General features: G+C 41.1%; 1 protein-coding gene and 2 non-coding genes across 3 annotated transcripts; all 3 read left to right on the forward strand.

Moving 5' to 3' along the window:
• Positions 1 to 10,970: 10,970 nt before the first annotated feature.
• LOC118774953 (protein FAM122A-like) lies at positions 10,971 to 20,087 on the forward strand. The gene is made up of 10 exons (XM_036524587.1): positions 10,971 to 11,976; positions 12,669 to 12,747; positions 14,150 to 14,206; positions 14,832 to 14,875; positions 16,470 to 16,524; positions 16,869 to 16,970; positions 17,148 to 17,233; positions 17,924 to 17,988; positions 18,270 to 18,366; positions 19,208 to 20,087. The coding sequence occupies exons 1-10, from the start codon at positions 11,870 to 11,872 to the stop codon at positions 19,341 to 19,343; spliced, it is 828 nt and encodes a 275-aa protein (XP_036380480.1). The 5' UTR covers positions 10,971 to 11,869; the 3' UTR covers positions 19,344 to 20,087.
• Positions 12,229 to 12,379, forward strand: LOC118775789. Its single transcript, XR_005004855.1, has one exon. It is a non-coding gene; the product is annotated as a small nucleolar RNA U109 (small nucleolar RNA).
• Positions 16,631 to 16,772, forward strand: LOC118775788. The gene has a single exon (XR_005004854.1). It is a non-coding gene; the product is annotated as a small nucleolar RNA U109 (small nucleolar RNA).
• Positions 20,088 to 21,855: the final 1,768 nt, after the last annotated feature.

The raw sequence follows: 21,855 nt of genomic DNA on the forward strand, positions 1-21,855 counted from the left end.
GTCACATCATCAGGTATTCTTCTATTTATGCCTCTGTAACAGATCAGATAAATAAGACCTACATAACAAGCAACAGTCCTTTGTAGACAAAAGCCCTGATTCATCCATAGAATTCAACACAAGAGTGTGCATTAAAACACATACAGCACACTATTCAATGCTCCACAGCAACAATGGAGACCCATTTCCGCCTCTTTCTGAAGACCAGAGGATGTATGGTGTTTCATACTGCAAGGAATGATCTCTAGCTCGTCCTATAAAGACACACGGGAGAATAAGGCTATGAATTGAAGGGGACACGGTGGAGCCCATCTTTTCCATAAAAATTATGGCAGGTCACCTTGTTGGGGTTGGGGGAGGGGGGCTGGGGGGTTGGGGAGAGTTAGAAACAAACGCTATCTATTAATCGCGACTCAGGGAGGGCTTTTAGTCACAATTATTAGTAGGGGGGGGGGGGGAGCTGGGAGGATCCTTTTTGTCATGCCATAGAAGGAAGAAAGTGAGTAAGCAGCAGAAAGCCCTGCTGGCCACTAGCAGAACAGCAAAGCAAAAGCCACGGCAAACTAAATCTACGCAGTTCACCTTATCTTTGGAGCAGGCCTCAACTTGCCCACAAAGGACTTCTCTGAGGGCACAAGAGCTCCCTCACTGTTAACACAAGAAAAAAGAGAGATTAATTTTATGCCATGCTGTTGTCAACAAAAAATGTCACTTTGGGTAATATTAAACCAGAACATCTAGCAATAACTCTTAAATTCATGTCCAACTATTTATATAAGAAGTCATACGTTAAAAGTCTAGTCTTTGGAATTTGAAAGCATTAAAGTAATGAAACAGGAAAATACTTTATGACTGCTAATCTTTACATTAAAACTTCAACAAATTGTTTATCGATATGCGAATTTGTGGTTTTTATGTGTCAAAAGCCGTATGTAGCCGGGGGAAGACGGACCAAATCTCCCTCCAGGCCAGAAAATGAGTTATCGCCTGGCTGCCTTGTCAGTGGCTTTAAAGCTCCAATGAGAACTCCGCCGGATGGACATGCACAGGCAAGCCCGATACCATAACTTTCTGTCCCTCAAAACATGCATCTGTGACGCAAGACATCTAAATAAAGTGAGGAAACTGACACACGTCTGTCATTTTGTCACTTGAGTGAGCTCCGTCTGTTTTACTCATGTCTTTGACAACGTGGAATAAATGGAATAGGTTATTAGCATATGCCAGAATTACAATGGACAACAAATGAAAATGTAGCACTTTCACACACTGGAGTATCTTGAATAACCCGAGTATCACCAAGCTCCCGCGAAAAACACAGCAGCACTGTTTGCCTCTAATTGCATAAGATTTGTCTACATTATTCTTTATACATACATGAAATACATAACTACAAAGTCTTATATATTTCCTTTTTGTCATATAGATATTAACACAATTATTTGTCCAGCAAGAGTCAATTATTGGTAGCTAAAGTAGCCTATACTGTCTATTTGTTGGGCATCAAATCATTCTCTTTCGAACTACCTTTAATTTTTAAGATATTGTAGGCCTTAACAGTCATTTTAAGAATAAGTCATATGATATTAAGTTACCAACTTTACTGTCGCTCTTTGCATTTTATCTACCCCCGGTAAGGAAACACGGGACAGTAAGAAAATGTTACTAACAAAATAATATGTAGCTCACGAACAAGATGGGATATATTAACCTGATGGGTACGTAATGTTACAGAGTACCTAAAACATTCTGCGTAGTAGCCTACGCTAATGTCGATTGTTACTCCCGCAGTTGCAGTAATTCAAAATATTTTTGATTGAAAAGTGAGCTTTTGACATGGCTGAAATTTAACTTATAGGCTACGTAGTTTGAGTCCACTTCTACTTTGTTTTATTGCTGTGCGTTCCCACAGGTTTATGTACAATCGAAGTAGTCCCCGATTTAAACGACTCGCTTATGGTTAAAAAACAAAAAGTTCTTCAAATTAATCCATATTGGTTAGCCATAAAGATCACTTGTAGAAAAAAAATAACTGTTTGGAGTATAACCAGTTAAAACTTTCCGTTCATCAAATAACTCTCATTTGTCTACCACGCGCTTGTATTTGTACCAATTCCGTTCCCTTTTATTTTTAAAAAACACCAGCAAAACGAGTAGGGTACAAAATCGCGTCCAAAGAGTAAGCCGTCAGACAGTTTAATATTACAGAATAAATGTAGCCGTACGGATTACAATTTCGAGGTGCTTCCACCAAACGCTATTTAATAACACAAGGAGAGACATGGTGAGAGAGTAAAAAAAAAAATACTGAAAAAATAATTCCGAAAAATCCAAACTCACCTCCAGCCCAATCGAAAATGGCGCCGAAACGAGAAAAAAAACTTCTTAAATTTCATTGTAAGGTCTGCAGCAAAGGTTTGTGGGAGTACAGGCGATGAACGTCCCCTTTGGTAGTGTGTGCTGTTGTTGGTAATATTTCGAAACCCTCCCTCTTGTCGTGGACTCGTGGCACGTTTTAATATGGGTTACGAGAATATCGTCCCGTCTCGTTACATTTGTCAACCGGGCGTTTGTAGTTAGGACTTTTTACAACGCGAAATATCACATTTATTTTATCTACATTCAAGCACAGTACAGTGTAACCATATGCTTTCCGAAGGAGAATTCAGTGTTCAAAATATGGTAACGTTCATCAAGGAAACAAAAACTTGCGTCGTACTTCCACGGACGTACCGAGAAGTAATGTCTCTGGTGCCTAAAAGTTTCATTATTTGCTATCAGTTATTTGACAAATACGTCTATTATACAGATAAACTGCATTAAGTTGTTTTGTGTGTAGGGGTGGACATACAACAGAAATTGTCACATTTATACGCACATGACCTCAAGACCCAATGTAATGTTTCTTTTCTATAACGTTGCGTCTTTGGTTTAAGTTGCTCTGTCATTTCTAATCGAATATTTAGCTGCCTGAGTGAGCAGCACCTTCCTGTTGAACCCCCTCCATCGTTTACCACGCAACTAATAACGGCTCACTATATTTGACGTGAACGTCACATCAGTTCCCCTTGCTAACCATGTCCTAGGAAAGACAATGAGTTAGTTAAGCTCAAGATGAGACCCGAGACCTGAATTGTAAAAGCTGTGAAGTACTTGCAAATAGAAAACAAAAACAAACAACTGAACGCAGATTGTATTTATTTGATCAGGCATGTTGTGAAAGGAACTGGCTTAGCTGGAAATGATTTTGTAATTGAATGTCTACTCATTTGAAGTTCAGTTACATCAATTAACATTTAGAGATATAGCAGAAGAGTGAGCATAGCGGAAAAATGATGATGATCTAGTATAGAACTGACCAGAATCTGAGGTCACATTATCAACATATATATAATTTTTTTTCTAAAAACATCACAAACGTTAGGGCTTATTGTGTTCTGTAATGCATCAGAGAAGTATTTCTCAATTTTCTGTATTTTTCTGACTTGTAAATTCTGTCCAGAATTTGAGTGAGATTGGGGGTGTGTATGGGAATCTTTCAAAGTTGAATTTGTACTGAAGAAGCATAGTTGCTGCTCTTGCTAAACCATGCACACACACACACTCTTCCCCCCCTCTCTCTCTCACACACACACACACTCTTCCCCCCCTCTCTCTCACACACACACACACACACACACTGTAGCCAAAGAAGGAAAATGGCACCATGGGTAGTGCGCAGTGCATGAGTCACAACGCAGTCACAGTGTGATAGAGAAAACTGCAGAATAATGTTGGTTTCACACATCACACCATTACCAGTAAAACACAAACAGATGTAACCGATTGCAACACATGTGAACAAATGTTTCACTTCCTATTAATTCAATGAGGCGAAAGCCCCACAAGCCCTGAAATATATTATTTTTTAATGATTAATGACTCAAGGCATGGAAAAAGTGACATTAGCATAGTCAGAAAATGGTGTTCTACTGTACAGTCATGTTTCATTCAAGTTTCATACACATTATGCATTTTTTTTTTTGGATACATCTCTGCAGTTAGAATCCTCGTGGTACTTTGTGTTTCTACTATAGGACTGGATTTGTGAGATCTGGCCTGTTTCTGACTGACTGTTATGTTCCTGCGCCTTCCTCCTATTCAACTGAGAGAAGAATTGACTCCATTGACCAGCACTCAAAACTGTTTACAGTTGACTTGACTGACTACACCAGTAGAATAGGGAAGCACATTTTGACAAGATCTAAGCTTCAATGGAACTGTACAAAACTTTTCCTGTTTTAAATTTAGATGCATTAAATTGGGATCTTTTAGGGGTATACCACAGTTTCTCCTCAATTACCTTTCAATGTTGCTACTCCTCACTTACATCATGAAGTATTATGTGATTCTCATCCTTTATGTTCTCCCTGTTTTGTTTTTTTTTTAAATGGAGTGTAATAAACTGCTCAAATCACACACTACAAAATTCAGTTTGTTGAAGTTTAATTTATTTTGTTTGCAACATCATGATTGACTGTGAGTCTAATGCCGCATTAACTTGACAAATATGGACATGCAGGGATTCAGACTTGGCCTCATCAGACCCCAGCACTTTTGCCTTGTTGTTGTTTTTGTTGTGAAGGGAGCAGCTTGAGTCACTCCATTTCCTTCCTGGTCTGGGCTGTGCATCTATGATGATGGGCCAGGTCTCAACTTGCCGCTTTGAAAGGCCCTGCTTTTGGCTCTGATCTCACTGACCTAACATCTCATAGATCTACACTGAACTCTCATGCACCGAAGGTCTGCAATGCCTCGTCACAGACTTATACTCTATTCCCACAGAGCTGAACTCTTATAGAAATGCACTAAACTTTCTCACAGCTGTGACCTTGAGCAGTCGCTCTTGAAATGACATGAAGTGGTGACTAGTATTTCATGGGGAGGAAATCCTGATGCTTGCATTGTTGTTATTTCTGTCCAGCGCAGCACTGGAGGTGTACATATTAATCCTTGTAGTGTGAACCATTGATCAAATGTGAAGAACATGCTACCTTAGTAGGAGTAAGCATTATTATTTAAACATGCAAATCTAACTTGGGTGACTGTACCATACGGACAATGCTGGACGACAGCACAATATGCTGTGAAAACACTTGAAGCTCATCTCAGGCATTATCAACCTACGGCTAAGGTGGGTCAGTGCAAACTGGTCTCGGCACAGCCCTTGCCTTGACCAGCAATGTACCCACCCCAACCTCCACAGCTCAGATTCCAGAGTATTTTGCTCTCGGATTTGAGGAGCATTCCTCTGATTATCTTACCACACTGATGTTGATACATGAGTCAGTCATGACCTGCTGTGATCCCACCTGCATCAGACTGCATATAACCAATGGCTCCACAAACAATAACATAACCAGGTAGCAACAGTGAAGAATGCAAGGAAGTGCGGCAGGAGATTAAAAAGATACAGACAGGAAAAAAAGTGACACGCATTTCAGATTGGATGGTCTTTAATTCAACTATTACTCTATAACCTTAAATTACTTAAACAGGCACATTGTACTAGTAGAGCTTGTTTATGCAGACAGTTTACACAATTTACTGCACTACTCTAAGTAAGTGAAACAATGCAGAAGCAAAGATCTATGACTGCTAATGAATGAAATGAAATTCATTATTGGCAGAAATATTGCCACTGGCTGCTGTGCTACAAGGATAGCAAGAGAAAAAGGCTGTACACGGTTCATATTTGTTTGTTTAAATACCTATTTACACAAACAAATTTTCAGAACAGATATTTCACATGAACACAGAAGTGTGATTGGCACTAGCCAGCTCAACCTCTTCCAGGACAGCTGGATACAATGATGTTAAAGAGGAGATAAGAATGTTTGTTATGAAACCCAACCTATGAGTTTCCTAACAAGAACCTTTTTTCATCTTGGTCAGGCAACCATAATGAGTTTTCCTTCTGGTCTGATTTCTCATTGGTTGGGTGTTGTCCTAAATAGTTTCTGTAGAATTCAGCAAAAAACCTGATTAGACAGTTCAGTGCCCTCTGCATTCTGTGCTCAGCTGTTTCACCCCCCGTGCATTGTTCATCATTTCTTTTCTGTGCACATTCCCACAATGCAGTGCTTCAAGCAGATTCTACGCATACCACTGCACTCCCAAAAAAGTATTACAACTGATACCCTTTCCCACTAGCATGCCATGGCCCACCTAGATATCATTAAGTTGTACCTACTTCAGAGTACGGCCTTCTACCAACTTCGCCCAGTGTCTCTGTGCCAGTGAAATAGTACCAGATAAGGTATATATGGTCATAAATTTCACTGTTGGTTCCTATACAGCTGGGCTGTCTGATAGACATACATGAACCAATACCTTTTCTGAAACTTGTGCTGTGGTATTTTTCTGGAAAAAGGGAAAGAGAATTTCAGACCATTGCCATCATGCTCTTTAATGCAGAATCCAACAGATTCAGGTTTCTCCTTTTAAGCTGAGATGATACCCAAATCACCATTATTTGGTTCATCTCATTTGTTATGAGGTTGCATTTGATGAAGAGCCTCAGGAAAAGCCTTTAAATAATTTATGCTCCCCACCTGTTGTCTGCCTGTCAGTAGATAAATTATTGGTAGCAAAATCTGAACTAAACAAAACTAGATATGCTGAATTCACTGGCATTAATACATAGATAAATGGTGCATGTGAATCAGACAAAATGTGATCTATGACTGAAACAAATGTTCTTTGAAGTCTTCACATTTATTAGAAAAGGAAATGGCTTGGTGAGTTAAAGGCTGAAAAGGAGGAACAACAACACTTAAATAAGCAAAAACTTCACTTAAATAGCCTACATTAAGATATGATGATGCATGTAGTTAAAACTGATTATAAAGGAATTTATGCTTTGATCATATTCTACATTGACAACTGCAACTTGCTTGGAGCAAGATCAGCTTAACAGAAAAAAAAAATGTTCCAGGCAAATAAGTATGCAAATGACCAAGGTGTGAAAGTTTATGGAAGGAGATACAAGGGGTAAAGTACACATGGGTGTTGTCCTGGAGAATATAGGTAGTCCACACTTGAATATTTTGAATAAATTTTTTCAACAAAGCACTTATGACAAGCATCTTAAGATATTTTTTACTTCTTGACTCATCTATGGAGGACAGAACTGATGGTGTGATGTCACATTCATCATAACATTCAAGTTGTCTTTCACACACAAAACATGAGTTTTCAGAAAACAAGAAGAAGTGGCATTTAAGCAGTGTTTTTTCATAGACAACTCACATGTCAGAGTGGCTGCATTATAGCATACTGTATATCCACAGTGTGCTGTTGAATGAGTGTAGAACAAGGGTATGCATCCACAGTAACATCATGTCCTCATGAACTGAACAGAGGGCTTCCAGATTTCTAACATGAGTGCCTGTGGGGGATTCCCACAATTCTGCAATGTCTCCTCCTCTCTCTCCTCCTGCTCTTTACCCTGTGTCAGTGTCACCTGACCTGGATAATGTCCCAGTCGCCTCACTGTGCCACTCGTGTCTCTCATTAGGGATGGAGAAAGGAGACAGTGTCCACTGACAGAGAGAGGGCCTTGCACATTGCTGGATAGCATGTGACCCTGACAAAACACATTACCAGTCCGAGCTGAGTGGAGGTAGTGTTGCAGAATGGAGGAACAGGGAAGAGGTCTAATGAAAAGATGGAGGAATCAGTGGGCGCAACACACAGAAATATAGTGCATCATGCTACAACGAGGTTACATTTCTATACCGTTTTCAATACCTCCTATATGCTCACATAAAGGGTAGCTTTGATGAGTTGTGAAAAGAAGGATTATATGCAGAAGGTTGAACTGACAGTATCAGATGGGATCTCCAGCTGTTATAGCACACACTAGTATAGACCTGCCTCGCAGTTCAAATCTACAGTTAAGCTGTAGAAGGGTAATGACTCTGAAGGCCAAGGGTCAAATCCCATCCTCCTGTTGTACCGCTCAGCTAGTACTTTACCACAACTGGCCCAATACAAACTGTCAAAACTGTCTTACACAAAGAATTCCAGGCTACTGAGTGTGCATATGAGTTGATACAGTTGAAGAAAAAAAAAAAAAAACAGGAAAATTCAAGTAAGAACACCACAGCAGTCTTACGTGACCTATATCATGATGATGTTTTCCAAAGCACATCTCACCAAAACGGTGCTGCATTATAAGTGACTTCATTTCAAAGTGTACTCGCCACGCAGCAGGGCAGGGAGTAGTGGGTAGGCTCACTGAGCATTCAAGTGGTATCTCAGACCACTTTTGTCTCAAAGTTATTTCTTTAAATTATATATTGTTTTTCTATTGTGAGTTTTGCACAGTCTGCCCTGCTGCCGACCATCACTTCACTGCTTACTGTACATTGTACCTTGGCATGTGACAAATAAAACTTTGAACTATTTCTGCTATTTAATGCAATCATTTCCACAACTTTCTAGTCATCCTGTAGTCTGTGTGTGCTTTTCTATTTTGAGCTTGATTGCCCGTTTGTGTACTTGTCTTTTTGTTTTTAATTTTTTTTTCTCTGTTGAACTATGTTTCTGAAAATAGCGTGAGTGTCAACATAGCAGAACAATCCTTTTTTGGGTCTTCCCTCACCCTACACTTGTATATTATTGTTAGTCACATCGATCTTGTTTTATCTTTTCTGTTGTGTGTGCAAACTAAATAAAAATATGATATATTCAGTTTTACATTGATACATTTTTTTGGTTTATGTTTTTTCTCATGTGTGAAATATATAGTTTCTCAAATTCTGGACAGAACAGCGTATTACATATAATGCATATAAGGAAACTGTTTCTAATGTTAAGAAAAAGCTGTTCAGCCCAGCAAAACTTGCCATGTTGCTGATAATCTAAACCAGCCCTTCAGAGGTTAATGTGTAGCCCCTAAAATGAGTATGAAGGGAAAAAACAAATCCATTACACAGTGAGGTAACATTACATTAACTATGAAATTGTAAGGCCCTGTTAAAAGCCATTACAGTGAAGATAAACATTAAGGAGCCAGTGAGCAAAGAGTGTTCAGGTTGTCTCTGTTTTTTCACTAGGAGTATCACATCAGCAGAACTGCAGTGTCTGATTGGACAGCAGGCCAATCCAATACACCCCCTCCTTGTCAATTGTCAAATATATCAGATTTCACCTGCAGATGAACAGAATACATAGGTGATGAAAATGATAATGATAATGAAATCATAGAGCATTTCACATTAGAATAAATGAATAAGGCAAGGCAATTTTGAAAACATTTCCCTGTGGTCCTTTGACATTAAAGGTCAATTCTGGCTCCTACCCTTGGTTAGGTTGGCCACCCCTGGTCTAGAGAGTAGCTAGCAAATGTGTCAAACCTGGTACTGAACACTAAAAACATCTGCGATATGCCACTTCTCAGTCATTCAACTGCGCTTAACGCAGCAGTATGTGCAGGCCGAGCCCCGCTGCTCTGTGAGCAGTCAATGGAATAGCTGCTTGCTGTGGGAAAAGAAATCCTGATCATGGTTGAGAATTGGATGATATAGCTGGGTTTGTTTGGCTTTTCCAAGGCTTTATGGCTCGTTCTACATTCTCACACCAGGCCGTGAACTAAGTAGCTGTATGTTGTCAACATGCGGCAGTGGTGGATCCACAATGTGCATGCATGCTAAAAAGCAAGTCGTAAAAAGCGGACCCCCTGTGGGTAGTTTTAAAGTGGAGAAGAGACAAATACGAACAACGGCCAGTTCATCACGCCTTTGTGTGTCATCACAAATATAAGTGCGTCAGCGCAAAAACAACAGCGACTTCAGCTTTTGTGGAGCCAAACCGAAGAGTGAGAAGACCTGCTACCTGCACCTATGACATAGTGAACCAACAGTTCTTTTGTAATCATTTTATACCCAAATTTTATCCAGTTTTTTTTTTTTGTAATCTGAGGCAGTTAGAGCTGAGCCATCTGAAATAGGACATTTTAAACTTAAAATAGTATTACAGTTTCCAAAAAGCTAAAGAAAACGAAAAGGGGCAGATACAGGTCTGATCTTAAGAGACTCATCATGTCCTAGACATGACTATATTGTGCTCTGAATGAAGTAGGTATCTGAAGCTTTTGTAATCCCATCATGTCCTCTTGTGGTCAAAAGTTGCATCGCCATCTGTAGGCTCTTGTCTTTTAGACTGAAGTGCCAATAAGAATCATAATTTAGTAGGGACAGCAACGTCAAATGTCATTGTCGCAAGTTGTGGTCGATATTCAACTGTTAAATTTGTAGCTATTCCTGAATCGTCTGTACCAGGTGTTTGCAAAGGTAAATCGCAACTAGCAGTGATATATGACCTAACTATCTAACTAATTAAGATATAATACGGTGTCAGTGACTACTGATTGGTAGTGTGCGTGGCATGAAGAACTACTAATAGCACTTTGCGTATGTGTAGAGTAGTTTCTGTGTTTACTTATTAGCTCGTTACTTGGGTTGAAGTATTCACAGCATGCGCATGCGTTCTTTTCTAGCGTTTCTGCTCAGAGTACTGTTTCAACGGTAGGCGGGGCGTTGTCAAAAAGAACGGTCTCTCCAGGAAATCGTATACAACTGTCCCTCTCATTGGTTACTCAACTGCCTATAAAATCGACTAGCCGGCGAATAGAGGGTTTTTTATTGGTTTAAGTTATAATCAGTCAGCCAAGAAGGCAAGAGAAGGGGCGGGAAGTTTGGTTGAGAGGACTTGTGCGGCAACAAGAGGCAGAGTGGTAAACAGACTATAGAAATAAGATCTCCAGAAAAAAATAACCGATTCGTTTTTTATTCCGTTATTTTTGCCGGAAAATATGTCGTTAGAGTGGAGGCTTGTGGAACTCTGGAATGAGTAGGTTATTGGTCTTTTGGACGAAATATGAACATGTATCGGGATTACATTATTGACTAGGGATTGCTAGCTCGCTATAATGTCTTAAAATCTTGCTTGAATGCTAGCTAACTAGCCAGTATAGCTAGCAAGCTACCTAGGTAGCAATCTAGAGCTTTGTGCAACTTTTACCTGGCCAGTTGGCTAGTCAGTTTCTTTTTCTAGTTCTGCCCTTCATATCTGAATCGAGTTGAAGTGCTTTGAATGCTGAACTGGCGGCCTTAGGTACTTTAAGGAATAGCTATAGCCAGCTATGTAAAAGTGGCTAGCAATTATAATTTAACGGCGGTAACGTTAGCTAGCCAGAGGTAATTTAGTGCAAACCGAGTAAGCCAGCCAGCCAGCTAGCTAGCTAACTCCCCCCTTGAGTTACAAACACGTACTGTTGCCGTTGTGAGTGTTAGCGCTTACTTTCGATGGGGGTGCATGGGCCATCCCCATTTAGGAAAAGTGTCGAGTATTGTTTGAGAATACCATACAGTAAAGCCCGGTCTGGTTAGCTAGCTAATAGTCAATATAATAGCTAGTTTTTATTTTTTATTTGGCAACCTACAGAATATTAACATCAGAAATTCTCTGTAACTGGAGCAACTTGGAAAGGCAGCTGCATGGTAGATAAAGCTAAACAAACATGAAACCGTATTTGAATTTACTACGGGCAAGTTAAGCTAGCTATACTAAGCTAGCTATCTACGTAGCCAGCAATCCAACGTTACCTTTCGTTTCTCCGACATGTGCTAAATCAGTTGGCTGGCCATAAAGCAACTTGTATTTGAAAGGAAAGGAAATTTTGGATTGAAGCTATTGCCTTCAGCTCGGTAGCTTGCGAGTTTAGACGCAATTTTCGCTAGCCAACATTTAACTTGGGAAGTTGCATATGTGACGACATCTGTAACATTAGTTAGCTAGCTAGCTACTGCACATAGTCGGAGTCATGGCGCAGGAAAAGATGGAACTGGACCTTGAAATAGCGTCGTCACTGAATCAAGGCGACGGACAATTGAGAAGATCCAACAGCGCCCCGATGATAAACGGTTTAAGGTAAGGATTTGCTTTACTTTTACTCAAATAAGTTTTGGAACAAATGACACCTGTGGATGAAGCTGGCGATCTGGGCTTGCTTTGTTGTCCACGGTCGGTTTTGTTTGGCTGATTTACCTCCTGAGCAAGTTGATAATCCTTACATTGATGCTTGCTAACGTTAACGTTGCTGTTACAGTGTAACTTTTAAAGTATTGGTGTTGCCCTTTGCCATTGCTGTGTCTCGCACTAAATGATAAGAGTACCCTATCCTTGCATGTAGTGGTCTTTGGGCTGTAGTTCCCTCTCTCTGCAGTAGGGAGTGTGAGCTATTGACAGACATGCTATAGCAACCACATGGAGATATCAGGGCCGCCAGTCTTTCAAGTACAGGCTGAGCTGGTAGTATAACCGTCCAACACTTGTTGCTACTGAATGCTCGCTCTATGAAGTAAAATCTGGGCGAAAGTATTGGATTTCACCACGGCTTTTTTCGCAGAGTGACAATGACTTTGGCAGATCATCTTCCCTAAAAAGTATATGTAATGTAATAGATTGTTCCCCCAACAACGAGGTTCTTTTGTGTTTTAATTAACATTTCTCATAAAATGTAAAGGAATGGTACTAACATATATACTGAAACTGCCTGTTTCTATCCATCAGCTGCATCATTTAACTTGCAAATCTGATACTTAGTTCTCTCCTGTCTGCAGTGATAACTCACTGGTGTTCCAGCGAGAGGTCCTTCGGAGCCGCAGGAACAGCACCACCGTAGTGAACCGCTCCAGCCTGGTACGGGACCTGAAAGATGCAGCTGTTTCTCATTTGGTTTACATATTTCATATTTAGAGTGATGCGATACCATGGCTGTCCCTGCTGTGCTACAGACTCTGAATTAAGCATTATCTTTGGGGCTTTTTTTGGTTAAACCCCTCAGTATGAGAGTGTGAGACACAGCATTGAGATATGTTGAAGTGGAGATAGCATGAAATGTAATTTGCTCCAGTGTTTTTTTTACCCTCGCATAACCTATATGCATTGACAGGCCTTTCTACAGAACTTAGAAGGTAGAATGGTGCACAGAAGATGTCTCACAGAACTAGAAAGTTGGGAAAGTGACAATGACTGATGGGGGTACTAATCACTTGCTGTGTTCTGTGCTTCCCAGACTCATTCCTGGGGTCACCCTGTTTATGCTGGTTTTTGTGCCAACCAATCTCTTAATCTGCTCTGATTCCAAAAAAACATGCATTTAAGCGGTTCGATGAATGTGTCTCTCAGCTGATTGAGCAGAATGGAAGCTCATTACCCTTCCCTGATTTGCTATATTTTCTGCAGCTGTGTGTTCAGGTTTTGTAATTAGGCGTCCACACATTTAATGCGTAAGACTCCAGTGCAATTTTACCCGTCCATCAATAGGTGAATCAAATGCAATTGTTCTTCTAAAGCAGTTGTCACAAATCACATAACCAAAAATTAATTTAGGCACCTGGTAGCTGATTAGCAGTACTGGATGTTCTTTTCTCATGCAATCCTGTTTGTGGCATAATGTGGCCGTTATCACTGAGGGTCATTGTAACTTGACACTTCAGTATTATTTTTTTTTTTTTACAATTTTATTGGAGACTCACAGTTTCAGTTGAAATGAAAACCTTGATACACAGAGAGGACCAAGGTCTCAATATGGGAAGTTATGTATGCATTACTCTGGTATTCACGGGCTTGACTTAAAACAAATGCCATGCTGGTTCACAGGTTAGGTTGTGATAATACAGGTTTGTGGGAATGTGGGATGTTTTTTCATGCCTGCTATTAGCCTGAATAGTAAGCCTATTGACTGTCACATGGCATCCTTACAGTAGAGGTATCTGTGGAACTGCTTAGGCAAATACAGTGAAAATGTCATTGAAATTAGCACTGTGCTGTTAAAGAATTTCATGTTAAAACATTAAGTGTAAGATACCTAAGAGTACATTCTACCTCCTTGATGCCAGTGTGTATGGACAATGTAGGCAGGTGGGAATAATCAAAAACTGCATCTTTCACATTCAGGCTTTGTCACCCCTAGTTCCATGAATGTGGGCAGAGACCATGCACCCAATATGTTTTGTTAGAGGGGAGGGATTTTTGCTGTTCGCATTCAGTACTTTCTTATCCCTCCTTCTGTTCATTTCCTCATCTCCGCCCTGTAAAGATGGTTCCTTCCTCTCCCATCCGGGTTCCCAGCACCAGACTCCACCAGATCAAACAGGTAAGCTGCTTGCGCTTTGAATCAGCAGACACAGTTTACTTCTCCTGCAGAATGCACCATGGAGACACGTTATCGTACACGTGTCTTGTACCTTTGTTGTTCTCTCTTTGTGCAGATCACAGCACAAGACACATAAAAGTACAGTCAGTTGCATTCTGTTAGGCTGTGTTCACTAAGGAAGGATTAAACATGAGAAACAATGCCATAAAAATCTGTATTGTACCATTACAGTAAACTCAAGTAACAAAATGTGGGTCCATTTCCGATCAGTCAGATCTAGGCTACATGAGGTGTTTAGAGATGTGCTTAGTTTTTGTTCTCTTGCAGTCTTTTTCTGTTCATTGAAATGTCATGTGGGGGCGGCTGTTCCCATATTAATGATAGGACTAACATCTCATCAATGGTACCATATACCACTGTCTTGGAAAAGACCATTTGGATTGGTAATGACCATTACCTTGCGGCCAGCAGCTCTGAGAAACTGGTCTCTGATCAGCGCTCAGAACAGGGGGTGGGGTGCTTGGCTGCTGAGTGCTGTTTGGAGATCAGGGCTGCTTACAGTAAAAGCGGGTGAAAGAGTGGTGGCGGAATGCTAACTCCCGGTCCTGCTTGTGTGATCCTACAGGAGGAGGGTGTAGATGTGATGAACAGAGAGACAGCTCACGAGCGGTGAGTGACAACCCTTCCAGATGTCTTAACGTGGGGAGCAGGGAAGCGCTTCATCCAGGGAATGCATATGGATAAGAGACAGATGCATCTGCTGTGGATAATTAGCTTGGACTTTCAAGTGCAGGAAGGATGTTTATGTTTCGCAATTGCTGCGTTGATCTTTGCTCACAACAGTTCAGCGGTTTGAACATCATCCTGGAGGTATAAGTTAATGTACAAGGTGCCCTAGAAACCCCCCTGCACCTCCATTTCATTTAGTGAAGCATATATTGGCGTCAAGTGGTAGTTCTCCTTCAGTTGTAACTTTGACAAATGAAATGGAGAATCAGAGATCCTCCTTGGCTTGAATTTGCTCTTCAGGAACAAAACCTTACTTTCCCTACAATTAACTGTGTAGGCTGTTAAGTTTGTTTTTCCTTAAATCTTTCAGTTCTGAGAATTCAGTCCATTCAGGTGAAATGGGTTTGTTAGTGTTGGCTGTTGTCCAATTTTCACAGCCAAGATGAGTAATACCTTGCTGAATGAAGCTCTTACGACAGTTATAACAATTTTATTATTTTAAATAAAGTTCAGGGCATGGTTAAAAATGGTGCAGATTCACTTTGTTTTTTAAGTAAATGTGAACTGGTGAAGACATTTGCGAATTTTCTTTTTAAATATCTGATCACTGCCTTGCTTCTCCCTTTATAGTTTCTCACTAATGGCCATGATTAAGTAACTGGCATCCAAATGGATGTCTAATGCGACTTCCCGTCCTGAGAAAAGGAGGAACATAAATCAATCTGTAGATAGTACAATGAAGATCAGAAGGAGGGTGGAATGGGCAGTAATTCAAGTCAGCACAGTCGGCAGTGAGAGCCATATTAAATCGGGCGCAAAAGGTGAAGACTTCAGTGCAGAATGCAGTTGGACTTAAGCTTGTGGCAATTACAGCAGCAGCCTGGAGTGAAATGAGCATTGATGTATCTTAATTAACGTGTGCTCTATATCAGAGTTGGGGTCAATTCCATTCATTTTCTTTCATTTCAAGTAATGAATTAGAAGTCAATACATTAATTGGAAAATATTCATAGAAAATGATTGCCATTTTTCAGTTCATGAATTAACTGAAATGGAATTGGCCCTCTGTTCTGTATAAAGTTGTATAAATGGTACATTTCATGTTTGAGTTGCATAAGATATTTTTCTTAATATGCATGGATGTTTTGCTAATTACCTAGGTTTTCTGAAGTTGTAGCACACATCTCAATATTATGCAAAATAATGGATCTAGTAACGAAATTTCTCAAAACAGTGACCTTGCAAACGTTAACTGGAGTTGTACCTGTATTTAATTGCAAGTGGCCAACAGGTGTGAGTCTCCATGGAAACAAAACCTCCTTTTCCCATGGACACCTGTACCTCCTTCCTTTTGAGTGCTTTTGATACTTAATGGGAGGTGGGCCCGGCCTGAACACCCAAATGAATCGGGGATTATACAAGTCAATGGAGAGTGCTTAAGTCTGTTGTTTATCCATTCTTGTGAAGGCTTTGTGACAAGTCAAATGTGATGCTGGTAGATGTATAGCTGGTTTCATCCACTCTTTCTCTGCAGTGAGGTGCAGGCAGCCATGCAGATGAGTCAGACGTGGGAGGAGAGCCTCAGTCTGGTGAGAAACAAAAAAACTATGTGCTCTCATTAAGGGAAGTTAACTTCAAAATTAATGACTGTCTATGCGTTTATTGTCAGCATGTTCCTATGGGCTTCCACGCAAGTTGTTGCTGAAGCAGTTCCCTCTCTCTCCACAGTAGGGAGTATGGACCATTAATGGGCATGCTATAATAAAACACATGGAGTTATCAGGGCCGCCAGTCTCTCAAGTACAGGCTGAGCCGGTAGTATAATACTCCAACACTCGTTGCTACTGAATGCTCGCTCTGTGATGTAGAATCTTCATCATGCTAATGAAAGTACTGCCTTGATCTTTTGCTTAATCTCGCCTTCTTTCTCCAGAGTGACAACGACTTTGACAAATCGTCATCGTCTTCCCCGAAGCGGATCGACTTTGTGCCTGTGTCGCCAGCTCCGTCCCCTACCAGAGGCATTGGGAAGAAGGTGGGTGTTTTCAGCCAGTCCTGGAGAGTCCTGTTCTTCTGCTTCTTCTTGGCTTCTGTCCCTGATCATTTTCTCTTCCAGCGTCTGTTCATGCCTGCGCTCGTTCATTTGGATAATAAGTGATATTGTGGTATTAGAATAACATTGATTTCCTTCTTCACCATCTCGATCCCGCAGCAATGTTTCTCTCCGTCTCTGCAAATTCTGGTCAATAGTAACGGCCTGACATCCAGCCCTGTCCCCAGCCCCACACGCCGCTTTAAGTGAGTAGCCTTGATGGAGGCCACCCCTTGCAGTGCCCCCCCCCCCCCCCCCCCCCACACCCTAATGAGTGTCTCCTGTTTAACATTTTTTAGCCTTCAAATGAAGTGCTCATCACTAATAAAGGTAACAAAATGAATGCCATGTGGAGGGACGTGCACTCCAACCTCCCACAGAAGAGTGTTTCATTGGTTATTCTTTCTTTCATTTATCCATTTACTTCTTTAGATTCCAGCACCAGAGGGAGTCCATATTAAGGCAAGGGCCTGTTCAGGTGTTAACAAAGACTTTTGCCTAAACACTGAGTGCCCTTGGTGCTGGAATATGTTAATAAATGGATGAAAGAATAGCTGAATGAAAGGGTTTCCTGTTGAAGAGTATTACCCTTTTTGTTGCAGTGATTTTTGTGATCCTACAATGGCTTACAGTTTATATTCATCAGAAGGCACTTGAAAGCCATTATCAGTGATTGAAAGGCATGCAATTATTTTGTCTTGTTCTGGGGGATAAAAACGACCAGAAATGAACCAGTCCCCTCCTTCTCCTTGTCTGAAGGGATATTGAATGAAACGCTGCATTGAAGCCTTTTTCCATATAGATGACTGGTGGCAGCGTATGTGTGTTAGCCTTCATTTTAATAGGTTTTCTCATGTTCGTGTTGTCCCCCATGTGTCCTGTTTGACGATGGCCAGCCGCAGGAGCCAGAGTCCCAGTAACTGCATCAGGCCCAGTATTCTGGGACCCATCAAAAGGAAAGGTGGGTCAGCCCTTTCATTGGGGAGTGGGATGGTTACACACTGAACATGGCTGAGAGGGAGGCCTACTGCTCTCAGTACATTCACATTTAAAGGGCGGGGTTCCTTAGCGAGGAATTGAGCGCTTCGGTGAGAAGTGGGCAGAAGTGGGGAACGCTGTTTCTTGATGGAAGGAGATAAGTTTGCTTAGTGAAACATTGCAGTCTACAGTTGAAAGAAGGTAAAACGGCACGGCGGAGAGCGAGCCGCCTGCTTGTTCTGACTTGTTACGTCCATGATGCAGGAGAGATGGAGACAGAGAGCCAGCCCAAGAGACTATTTCAGGGCACCACCACCATGCTGTCATCTGAGGCATCTCAGCTGCCCGACCTGAGCGCCTGGTGAGAACTCCCTCCGTCTCCTCTGCCTCTCCTTCATCTGTTGTTTGTCCTGCAAGTAATACTGTCTGACAAAAATATATATTACTTTAAATGGATACTGCGGTCTTAAATTATCCATTGAAATGTACTTTTAGGGTCACCCAGATAAGATGACAAGCCAAAAGCCATTTTCTCACTTGAATGCTTATGTTACTATTCAGTCATCTTTTTTTTTTCCCTAGTACTGGATAAAGCTTCAAGGGTCACAACCATTAGATTGTACATCTTGCTAGCTAGCCAGTTAGATGTTGCTGTTGATTTACATGCCTTTTTATCTTTGGAAATATTACTTGTCTAGCCATAATTTTTTGTCCCATTAAACAGACTTTACATTAGTTTGTTTCCTAGCTAAGTTGTTGTTTTAGCTAGTTGGCTGTCCATTTCTTCCAGTTGTGTTAGGAAGCAATTAGTGTATCTTTCTCAGATACACCTCTCTGCTGTTTGTTAACATACTGTTGGTTGTTAGTGTGCGAGTGTGAACAGGGAAAAATGACTTGCCAGATGCTTGCAATATTTTATTCAGACACTGTTGTGAAGTGGGGTGCACCCCTGTGGCGTGCATAAGGGAAAATGGAGCAAGGTCCCTTATATCCTCAAACTCCTAAAGAAATTTTTTCCCTCTTTATTTTATTGCTGAGTGTGTGGATGTGCACCTGTGTCCCAGTTTTGCCTTTTAAATATTGTTTGAACAGAACCTTAACAGTTCTGCTTTTGTCCATATTTCTAACTTAAGCTGTTCCCCTCCCTCTCCCTGCCCCCCCCTCTCTTTTTCTTGCTCGATCCCTCCCTCTCTTGCTCTCAGTCTATCCTCAGATCTGCTGGATGGAAGCCTCAGCAGTGTGGGATCCTCGTCAGGGTCTCCTGCCAAAATGGAAGGGGTCTCCCCCTCCCCCAGCACCTCCCCCTTCACCCCACTACAGGACCTGTCACCCAAATGAGGGAAAGGGATGGGGGAGGGAAGGGAGCCTCGACTGTATATGTGTCAGATCTAATTTTAGGCAGTCCTCACCCCCCCCATCTGCTTTTTTTATTTTTGAAATGAAATGATTCTATGAATTGCTTTTGGGGCAATTGGTGTTAGAAGGTGAGGAGACGGGGTTATTTATAGGAGAACATTAGAAACCCCCTGAGCTGAACTCTGTATGTGTGTGACAGAGAGTGCGCGCGTGTGCATGTGTGTGTGTGTGTGTGTGTGTGTTGTGCTATTCCTGCAAATGCACTTCACTAACCTGTGGGAGAGGGCCACTGTGGATCAGAGGGGCAGTCGCAGAGAACGTTAGCACCAGCTGCTATATATAGAATGACTACAAGGTGCTAATGCCCATCCCTGCCGAGTCAGCAGAGCTTCAGTTCCCCCACCCCTTCTGCACTGTCATATTATTCTCCAAAAATTTGGAGGAACAAACACATCGGCTCCACAGTTCGCTCAGTCAAAAATGAAAATGTTTTCACATGCGTCAAGTGCTTCTATTCACAATTGAGCAAAACCGTTTATACAGATCTGTTCACTCTAATGAAAATCTCTGGCTGGTTGTAAGGACGTCTTACGTCATCGAGCAGAAGGTCAAGTTCTAGGCTTGCAGGCTGCTGTTTGTTATGGTGAATTGTGCATGAAAGCACTTGATGCATAAAATGAATCAGGTTTAATTTTTGAAGTGAGCTCCCAAAAGGAAGCAGTTCAGGACTACACAAAACAAAACATTTTCCAGTTAAGTATACAAAGATGAGACCTGTCAGAACTACCAACATTTGTTGTGTGCATATGGTTTTTAACTTATTTGATCCTACTTGTATGGTTTGTAAGTATGTATATATTATTAGCTCTGAAGTGAGTGTAGGCTCAGGGGACTGGCATTTGCCTCTGAAGAGGTAATTGGAAAACTGCTTGAAAAATTTTGTTCCCCTTCCAAAAGAGTGTGCAGGGGAGTGTCCCTCTCAGAGGGTTGGAGGGTGGAGAATTCCTATGGGAATATCCCAGTATCCATCTGGAGGCCAGTGATCTGGTTGTGTGACTGTGTCATAGGCTAGCTCGTGTCCTCTTGTGAGGGCGTTCCATGTGTTGGATTCGTGTTACTCCTGTTGGCACTTGAACACGCCCATGTCAGTTCTGGCTGTAATGTTAGTCTCGTACTGCTGTCACTGGCTGCCCGGCCGAGTGACCTGCTGTTACCCGCGGTCGTATCTGGGTCAGCACAAGGGGACAGCACCCTCACCCCGGGACTTCAACACTGTGGGACAACTAATGGTATTCCCCTGCACTGCACACAATCTGCAATGCAACGCAATTTAATACTGCCATTTGGGTGTTCGGTTTTTTGTAAGACCACAGAAAACATTACCAGAACTTCAGATTTAAGGGAAAAATGTCCTTTTTGGGGTGCCAGGAAGCCTATTCATCTCTCTCAAGATATCCCTTTGTCTTTGTGAAGCCAGCTGACAGTTAACCTTGAGAACCTTCAATTAACAATGCTTTGGTGGTAAGGCATGACCGCTTTGATGTTTTACGTTTTTGTTGGCTTTTTTTATACCTGCACTGTAAATGAGAATACAATAGAAAGCTGACTGAACAGTTTGTTTCACATGGGGGAGGTAAGGAGTTTTTGTACTGTTTTTTTTTTTTTTTTTTTTTTTTTTTTGTATGTTTAACAACTACAAAAGGGTATAACTGTTCATCTCCAGTTTATGTTGCTGGGGCACAGGGAGCTGCTTTCATTAACAATGGCAAAAAGGCCTTAGTTCAGGTCAGTCCTGCTGATTAGATCAACATCTGAGAGAAGACATCAAGGGGTTCCTTTACTGTCTCACAGCATTAGATTGTTTCTCAGTGGCTGGAAAAGGTCATCTGCTGATTCAGTAATGCCTTGTGCCATTCAAAAAAATATCTACAAGCGAAATACAATTTTAATTGTGTAAAAAGTCAGTGTTAATCGGTTTGGTTGTAGTAATTTAATTTTTATTTTTGGAATTGTTTTATAAATATATATTTACCTTTAAGTAGACATGCTAGTTTTTTTCTGAACTTAAGGCATGAAGTGGTATAATATTGAAATGTCAGACAAATTTATCCTGCTTTTCTTGTGTGTCAGAAAGAAAATGATGAATCCTGTTAAAGAGTGATGCAAATATGAGTTTGTGTCATTTGTTTTTTTTTAAAGAAAAATGTGATGGAAATTCTGTGTGGTGCTGGATTTTTCTGTGTAAACAGTCTGACAGCCACCATCAGTCATCTTCCTTTTGGCTGAAAAGGTGGAAATTGTCACTTCAGTTTATGTATGTGTGTGTGTCTGTTTGTGTGTGGTGTGTCAGTGTGTTCATTTTAGAATGATTAAATGTATGTGTATGTTTGCATCCCTAACACTTGTTTCCTTAGATGTATGTCAACCCCTCCACCTGCCCCCTTCTGTGACTTATGCGCCATACGTGACAAAATAAATTATCCACTGTAAAGCA

The sequence above is a fragment of the Megalops cyprinoides genome, chromosome 3, assembly GCF_013368585.1.
Source record: "Megalops cyprinoides isolate fMegCyp1 chromosome 3, fMegCyp1.pri, whole genome shotgun sequence".
Taxonomy (NCBI): domain Eukaryota; kingdom Metazoa; phylum Chordata; class Actinopteri; order Elopiformes; family Megalopidae; genus Megalops; species Megalops cyprinoides.

Excerpts from the sequence above, each read along its gene's own strand:
- LOC118774953 (XM_036524587.1), top strand. The coding sequence starts at position 11,870 with ATGGCGCAGGAAAAGATGGAACTGGACCTTGAAATAGCGTCGTCACTG. Across the intron at positions 12,748-14,149 it reads TAGTGAACCGCTCCAGCCTG|ATGGTTCCTTCCTCTCCCAT; the intron begins GTACGGGACCTG and ends CGCCCTGTAAAG. Across the intron at positions 14,876-16,469 it reads AGAGAGACAGCTCACGAGCG|TGAGGTGCAGGCAGCCATGC; the intron begins GTGAGTGACAAC and ends CTTTCTCTGCAG.